Raw genomic sequence first — 8,847 nt, forward strand, 5'->3', positions numbered from 1 at the left:
AAATCCTACACACAGAACCTTTAGTGGATGTATTTTAACTGAATACAAGACAAACCTGGTTCTGTCCAAAAGACACAACAAAAAAAAACTGCCTGCCAGCATTTCTAAAGCTGCTCCAGCTGATTAACTAGATGTACTTTATAGTTTCTGACAGAATCAGGCTGCAGTAGCATTTCCAGTCTGTGCTAAGTCAAGTCAAACGGCTGCTGTTTACAATGCACACATGAGAGTGGCTTCACCTTTTGCATTTCACTCTAAGCAAGAAGGTATATTTCCCAAAATACTGAATTTCCAGTGACAGAGGTCAGGTGTTGCTATAAAGTGCTACAGATAGTACATCACTTGGTCCACATCTGAAGTAGTTACAAGAGGTTAGTCGTGTTGCTGTGTGCATGTATACACATCATCATAAAGTCAATGGAATAGGGACGTGAGAATATGTGCTTTCACCTTCCTTTCTTCAATATTACTAAAAATGTATTTTATCTGCACAGTAACTAAATGCTTAACGAGGCACAAAGAGACAAGACACACAAATTAGATGTAATGCAGAAGATGCGGTGATGGTTCCTGCAAATACGTCAAAGATACAGTAAAGTTAACGTCACTGTCACCATCAACTGCAAACATTTAGGCTGAAGGGTTCTTAGCGCTGAACCAGGCCTCCAGGTCTGAGTAAACCTTGTGCTGAGGTAAACTGCTGAACTGTGAGCAGATCTTACACAGTCTTTCCCTCCAGTCGGTGTACACTTTCACTTTCCACTGTTGCTTCCACGTAAAATACTCGGCGTAGCGTTTCTTGTCCTCCGCGAGCTCTTGCAGATACTTTCCCATTTCTTTCACCGACGCAAACTCGTCCACGTGGATGAACGAATGAGGTGGAGCCACGGCTTTGTAATCGCTCGCCGACGCTCCCAGGACGACAGGCACGGCTCCGCCTTGGTAAGCGTTCCTCCACAGCTTCTCCGTGATGTAGTCTTTGGCGACTGAGTTCTCGAAAGCCAGATAAAAGTAGCAGCGAGAGATTGTGGGTAAGAGGGCCGCAGAGGTGAGGGGTGTCTTTGTCCAGCGCCCGTAAACCTTCACGGGAACCGTGGCGTTGAGTTCTTTGAACACTCGGCTTCTTTTGTGGTGGCTCCTGTAGTTGCTGACCACCCAGCAGACCAGAGAGGTCTTATTCTGGGGATCGTCTTCCACCAGACGTCCTTCAGCCTCCTTAGGTAGCAGACTGCCGTAGGGAACAGGGACATCAGCATCCCTCCTGTAGGTGATGGTCATGTTGAAGACGTCTGTAAACCGATGCAGGTTCCCGTTGTAAGCAGGGGCCTCCAGGGACATCCAAGCCCACCTCTGGCCCCGTGGACGCGGGCGATCGAGGGGCAGCTTCTGGCGCCGCTCTACCAGCTCCCTGTTGTGGAAGACCACCACATCAGCCGAGGGGAACAGGGAGCGCTGGTCCACCAGGTTACAGCGAGGGATGCGGTAGAGATCCCAGCACACGTCTCCCTTCAGGCTCATGGACCTGCTGAAGGGCCAGTACCACAGCAGGACCGTCACGTTTCTGCCGCTGTCACTGAAAGCCGAAGGATTCGCCGTCATCAGAGCCTGGAAGGCTGGCGACCATCCGCTGAAAAGGGACAGCGATAAAACGCAGAGAAAGGAGAGGAGGAGGCGCCGCTTCATTGAACCGAGCGCAGTCTTTTTAGTGTTGTCACACCCCTGTCATAAAAGAAAACAGGAGGGATGTGAGGTTTTTGCCTTTTGTTTTGGGCAAATACAGGAAGAAATATTCCCAGTCAGTGTAACATCTAATATCATATTGTAGAGACTTTAAACATAATGTAAGATCAACTTTATTCATCCCAAAGGAAATAGTTTGGCCAGAGTGCAATAAAGAAAGGTTAGAGAAATATACACAATTACAGAAAGGTTAGTAATGAAATAAAAATCAAATAAGAACACAAAATACAAAATGCAAAGTAATGCAAAGAAACAAACAAAGAGTTCATTTGCAAAAACAGAGAACTCCATCGTCACAAACCTTCAGAAAACCCACTTTTCCATCGTCTACCTGAGACAATATCAATCAGACTTATGTTATCTCTGTTTTTGTCATTTCTACTGAGTGAAATTTTGGTCTCAAGCAAACAACAACAAAAAAAGTTTTCTGAGAATCAAAAAAAATGGAGTAATCTGTTGTTGCAAATGAACTAGAGTGAATTGACAGTAAACGACGATGATGATCATGATGATGACACTGATAATAAAACTGTTGCACCTGATAAGAATTGCACAGAATGTGAAAAGAGTAATTTTACCACATTTATCACTGGCCCGCCTACATAATGACAGATAATATTAGACAGAGAAAACCTGTTTTGTAATAGAACTAAGACCTCTGGTCGTTTTAAATGACACCATTGTCTAATTAAAATCATTTACTATTTTCCTTTGTTTGGGATGACAACACTGCAGCATTAGTTAGAATTAAAGCCACCCCGGACAATCGAATATATTTAATAAAAACACAGAAAGTAGACTAAAATATTCAAGCACAACTCTCCATCGTTTTTAGGGCTACTTCATTTAAAAATCTGCTCCAGGTTGCTGCTTGAGGCTCAAAGCAGCACAGCTGCTGAGTGCGACTGTGTGACTGATACATCTCAAACTGAGACTCGCAGGGTGTGACAGTTATGATTGTTGTGCTTTGAGGTGTGAAGTAAAGACATTAAAACTAAATTAGCTTTCCCGGTGTCAATGACAATAGCACCATGTGCAAGAAGTGCAGGTCTGTGTCGCCTTTCTATAACCGACCAACAGTTCCAACTCAACTCAGAAAGAAGCCTTCAGAAAAAAAGAGCAGAAAGCAGAGATAGTGGATTTTTTAGATACAATTCCTCGACATGAGGTAATCGAAACTTAAATATGAGAGTAAGCGGCATTTAGTCATCATTCAGAGTTTCTGGAACAGTAACGTTTGTATTCAGGGCTCACCATCAGGTCAGATTCAGTTCAGCTCGAGGCTCCCAGCGTTCAGGGGATTCACCTCCTCAGATCAGAGGCCATGTTGTCGCTCTGCTCAGCGTGTCCCAAGAGATACTTGTGCAAAAGCTTCCTTTTTTTTTCTTCTGTATGAACAAAACAAAGAGAGCATTAAGTGAAAGGCACAACAGCAGAAAACATTAACATTACATCACCATCAGCGCAGAAATGTCTGTCAGGTACCAGTTATACACAAACGATTTATGACATTGGTCACAGGTGGGTGGAGGACACTGAATGACTTTGGTGTGCCTTAACTTCTGTCTGTGTGAATGTTCTCTTCAGAATGTACATTGGGAAATGTGAAAAGTGAAATGACAAAGATGAGCGGAAAACAAGATTGTGCAACAAGATTTGAAACCCTAGAAGTTTCCAGTTTGTGTAAGATGAGAAAAAAGACATTTAACTTATCCAAGAATAGATAAGGAGGGACTCACAAAAAAGATAATCTATATATGCATAAACATATTTAGTCTATTTGCTTGAAAGGAAAAACGGAATTAAACACTGAAAATAACTAATAAATAAAGCAGCTTTTATGTAAATGCTTCACATATTGCAATTTTTTATAATTTTAAATTCAATGCCAATCTGTAGAAACTTGTGCAGTAAATAACAATAGAGGTGTCATGGATTCAGAGAAAAGAAACACTCGCTTTTTTAAGGGACCTTTCAGTGCCTTATGGGACTTTTATTCTCATACTAGTCATCAGCATCATTACATTTGGATGGTCTTGGAGAAAACAGTGTGTTTTATTTGTGTTATAATATCACATGCAGTTGATAAGATGCTATAATATACCAATTGTTAGGTTGCAAATTCTGCTTCAGTTCATTTTTTCCTTCAAATCCAGTCTTCTAAACGATGTAGCTCCTCTTTTTTTTTTTTTTTTTTTTAAATTTTTACAGCAGGATTCTTTGCTAGAGCTGCTTCAGCCCATTCACTCAGGTTCTCTCTGCACTGCTCATTATAATACTGCAGCGAGCAACTTCATGCTACTACTACCAACTAACATCCTTTGCAAGTGCTTTGCATGGCTCAGGCAGGTAATACGACCTGCTGCTATCACGCTTAACACTATCTGAACACAAGTTAAACATAACTGTTGTCTTGCAGATGACAAGAATCAGGCTGGCAGCAACTGAAGCGCCGCAGTTCAAACAGCATCAACAACTACAAGTGTAAAAATGTGGAAATAGACTTTTCTAGCTGCACTGTTTATCTTACAACTAAAAACGTCCATATTGTTTTAGCAGAACAGCATCATATGTGAAATTAAAACATAAAGGTGCCCATACTGTACCAAGGAACTGAAGGTTTGCTGCAGGATGCATCCAAGAAACAGGCAGCAAACTCCAGGACTCTTTCCGGCAGCTGTGCATGTAGAAGGAGACAATTTGAGACTGAAACCAACAGAGACTTTGATCAATAGGATCATTCCTCGCATCAGGCGACAAACTGGTCGGATGTTTACACCCAGAGGACAACTTAATGTTCGATTGGAGACGCTTCTAAACAGCTGGGAAGGTCTCATCCCTCTCTGACCCTTTGACCTGCTCCTCCTACAACTCTCTGCTCAATAATCCAAGACTCAGTCGTCCTACAGCACCGGTGCTGCAGAAAACATCTTGGAATCAGAGTGTGGATGGATGATGCGTGCACAAACTCTCTCTGCCACCTTCACAAAACCCACAGGGAGACTTTCTTCTTCAACATACATGTGTCAAATGTCTTATTTCCTTAATTGCTTGAAAGAAAATCAGGATTTCTGATTTGTAATCATAACAGCTGTTTAACAAGAAATGAGTCCGTTCTGAGGGTATTTGACCTCTGACCTCACTGCATAGAGAGTTGAAGCCAACAGCATCGATGTGGATGAACATATCCATGATTGGTTAGATGTCAGCCTGAACTTCTCTCCAAAACTTTTTGTATGAAACACTGTCACTGGAATGAACATGGGTTTTTCGTTATTAGTGCCTACTATTAGCGACTATGGTTGTTTTCAATGTAACTTCACTTTGCATGATTTCACACACCCCGTTACTGGCAAAAAACAAACCAATCTTCAACCAACTTTTCCAGGAACTCTTCACCACAACATCTCAAAAGCAACACAAATTTCACTGTCATTCTGCTAAAGTGGTGAATTTAAAAATGATAATCCTCATTTCTAAAATTTCTCTAAATTTGTCACCACTCTTGCTGATTTTTATCCAGCGCTCACCTGCTGCATACTTTCATCGCCAACACTCTAATTTCTGTTTCGTCTTTGTATGTGCGCATATCGTTGTGTCACTGTTTGTTGGTAGCACTGCATTCTAAAATTAGACCTGATGCAGCCATGTATTTCCTGGTTCTTTTGAGAACTGGACGTCACTATATGAGTTCTGAAATTTGAGAAATCTTACTAATAATTCAATGTGATTAATAAAGGTTTTTTTTTCCAGATTAAAGATCTGGTGGTGGAGAGCAAATTTCAACCTGAAAGTGTGGTTACGGGCTGCAGGTGGCTCGGTGGTTAGCACCGTCGCCTGATCCTGGTGAGGACACCCAGGATCTTTCTGTGTGGAGTTTGCATGTTCTCCCCGTGCAGCGTGGGTTCTCTCCGGGTTCTTCAGCTTCCTCCCACACAGTCCAGAAACATGTCAAGGTTAATTGGTGATTCTAAATGTGAGTGTGCTTGGTTGTCTGTCTCTAAGTGTAGCCCTGTGATAGACTGGTTACCTGTCCAGGTGTCTCCTGCCTTCACCTTGAGTCATCTGGGATAGACTCCAGCCTCCCTGCAACCCCCCAGTGAGGATTAAGGTGTGTAGATAATGGAGTGTAGTTACTGCTACATACTGTGGATTTTTTTTTTCTTTTTCAAATGAGCTTCTACGGTGAGACACAAACAAGAACTCTGTACAGGATGTGGTGAAAGATTTATGTTGGCAGTGCTGCTGTTCTGCTTACTGACTGGCACAAAGCTCCGACTGATTCGCTTTCAAAATGAACACGTTTACAAAACTGCAAATTCTACATTTTCTGTGCATTTTATCGTAGAGAAAAAGACGGGGAAAAAAAAAGATGTGAAAACGAACCATCTCAGAAGTCAGACCACACTGACCAGAAAGACGCATTAAGACAAAACCCCAAAGCTTCCTCCACTAACCTGCTCTTGAGATGAGTTGTCGGTGCTGTCCTCAGTCACCTCTAGCACCACGTACGGCTGCTGCCAAGAAGATCACGATACCGTATGAAAAAAAACATATATGCAAACCCTTTTAAGGAAGCCGAGGTGTGGCTCTCAGAAAGATAGTTGAGTCTGTTCAAGTCCATCTTCGTGCAACAAGTCCCCCCCCTTTTCTGCCTGATATTCCACTTCTACTATTCTGTCCTTTCACATCTTTGGCAGCCGAGGACAATCAGCCTATTCAGAATGTGTTTGCTGCATGTGTGCACTGATGGGGAAAGAGGAAATGCCGAACATGACCTAAAATGAAGATGTGGGGAGGGTGGGTTACAAAAGGGGAGACCACACAAATGTGACTCATGATGAGGGAAGCTGCAGAACACTGAAGTTAAAAAAAAAAAGAAGAAAAAGATGTTGTAATATTGAAATGCAGTAATGTGGTATTTCATGACCACAAGAATCTAGTCAAGGTTTCTGCAACTAAATGGTCGTATTAAAAATCTTGAAAGGAGGAAATGGGCGGATGCATAAATCTTTGCCAGACAAAAGCAGGCTGCTGTGGTGGTTTGGATATTTTATTGATAGTGGAACAATGGGTTCATTGTGTGCATCATTTTGGTTGTTTGCTGTTATGCCCACTAATTATGGTTTACATATCATCCATTAAAAGCCCTGCAATACATCATACTTGTAAATATTGAGCAGCTTCGACACTAACTTCCTTTGGGATGAATGGCGTTATGTGTTATGTTATTGTCTGTCTAACTCTGAAGAACACGATGGAAGCCCTCTCCACTAAGTGCACGTATCCCTTTGAAGGTTTATTTTAAGTCCCCCTGCTTGACTTTACAGTAGACGTATGTTGGTTAACAATAAGTTGAAGTTAACACTGTCACACAGTGTAAATCACATCAAGTTATGGGTTACTTTCATTCATATGTAAAGAAACAATCAAGTTTAGCACATCTGAAATGACAAACGCCACATTTTAACTGTCAATGTGTTTTTCAATGTGTTCTTAAGCAATGCATGGTGGGAAATCTGCCAGCATTCTGTCTTTGTTTCCTCAGAAACTCAATCAAATGAGTTGAATAAACTCTCAGCTCTAAATTCCATCCATCCGTCATCTATATACCTTAATCCTCATTAGGGTCATGGGGGTCTGGAGTCTATCCCAGCTGACTCAGGGTGAAGGCAGGTTCACCTGGACAGGTAACCAGTCTGTCACAGGGCTACACTTAGAGACAAGCACACTCACATTCACACCTGCAGACAATTTAGAATCACCAATTAACCTTGACATGTTTTGGACTGTGGGAGGAAGCTGGAGAACCCGGAGAGAACCCACACTGCACGGGGAGAACATGCAAACTCCACACAGAAAGATCCCAGGTGTCCTCACTGAACTGGCGACCTTCTTGCTGCGAGGTAACGGTGCGAACCACAGAGCCACCTTGCAGCTTTAGTCAGTTACACTAAATACTTCATGCTCTACAGTGCAGCGACCGCCTTGGTCCTGGTTATTTTACCCTTTTAGCACATTAGCATGTGTTTGCAGCACTACAGGCTGCAATCTCAGGACCGCAGTTGTAGAACCACATTTCTAAGATGGATGGTATTCATGACAGCGCCACCTACTGAATTGGATAACTAACAGAGTTACAGGTAGCCTTGCAGACAGGACTGCATTTCTGGCCACGTTGGACAACAATTATAGCAGATTGTAGCAGGAATACTAAATGCTCAACATTAACAACAGTGGCTCCTAGAAGTGTGGTCCTCAAACTGCAGCCTCCTGCAGATAATACTGATTCTGCTACCAGCCACCTTCCTGTCATTAACCATCTGACCACCAGGTGTCCTCAGACTTTCACCACCTGACTCCCATACAGCCCGCTCAGCTGTTTTCTCCCCTCAGTACTAACACCAGACATCTCCACGTGCTTCAGGACAGGTTTCTGTGTTGCTTAACTCCCACCAGCCTGTCTGTAATCTGTTCCTGTTATTGTACTTGTGGCTCTGTCCCACTGCCTGTTTTTGAGCATTCTGGACTTGTTTGCACAATAATGCATGCAATTCTTAGCCTCACTTCCTACTGAAGCTCAGCTGTTTGAGTCTGCATTTGGGTCCCGTGTCTTATACCCTTTGTAAATAGTGACTTTTTTTTTAGTTGGGCTGCAGTTCAGTCCTGTGGTTGTGAAATGAGGTGATTAATATGACTGGAAATGGAGCTTATGTATTGTTTTTTAATTATCAAATACTGAAAAACCTTTTTTAAGGCTTTAAAAACTAATTTAAATGAAGTAATTTGAGAAGGGAGCATCCCTCTTTAGCTGATCTGTCACTAAAACATGCTGTGTGTACTTTACTGGGTAATACGCCATAAAAACTACTTTAACTAATGACTAAATCTTGAGGTCAAATTGCAAAAGTATGCACACTATTTTATCCAAAACACAGTTTAACACTATAAAGTCTGATGTATTTTTTTTAGAGCCAATAAGAAGACTGAATATTAAACCTGAAGGTGTGAACTGATCAAAGATTTGATCCAAAACAACTCAAACAAGAAATTAAAAGGCTAAAATGAGACACAAAGCAACAGAAATGAGATGCAACATGACAAAAA

The 8,847-nt window shown here is 42.0% G+C and overlaps 1 protein-coding gene across 2 annotated transcripts; it reads right to left on the reverse strand.

Moving 5' to 3' along the window:
* Positions 1–6: 6 nt before the first annotated feature.
* Positions 7–6,414, reverse strand: fut7 (fucosyltransferase 7 (alpha (1,3) fucosyltransferase)). Of its 2 annotated transcripts, XM_008304339.1 has the most exons (4): positions 6,198–6,414; positions 4,347–4,417; positions 2,995–3,128; positions 7–1,719 (listed from the first exon to the last, which is right to left on the reverse strand). In XM_008304339.1, exons 3-4 carry the CDS (start codon positions 2,995–2,997, stop codon positions 631–633), a joined length of 1,092 nt encoding a protein of 363 aa, XP_008302561.1. In that variant the 5' UTR covers positions 2,998–3,128; positions 4,347–4,417; positions 6,198–6,414; the 3' UTR covers positions 7–630. The 2 variants fall into 2 exon arrangements, with proteins under 2 accessions (XP_008302561.1, XP_008302562.1); XM_008304340.1 differs by lacking the exon at positions 4,347–4,417.
* Between the last annotated feature and the right edge of the window lie 2,433 nt (positions 6,415–8,847).

Source organism: Stegastes partitus, unplaced genomic scaffold, assembly GCF_000690725.1.
Source record: "Stegastes partitus isolate 25-593 unplaced genomic scaffold, Stegastes_partitus-1.0.2 Scaffold2193, whole genome shotgun sequence".
NCBI classification, from domain to species: domain Eukaryota; kingdom Metazoa; phylum Chordata; class Actinopteri; family Pomacentridae; genus Stegastes; species Stegastes partitus.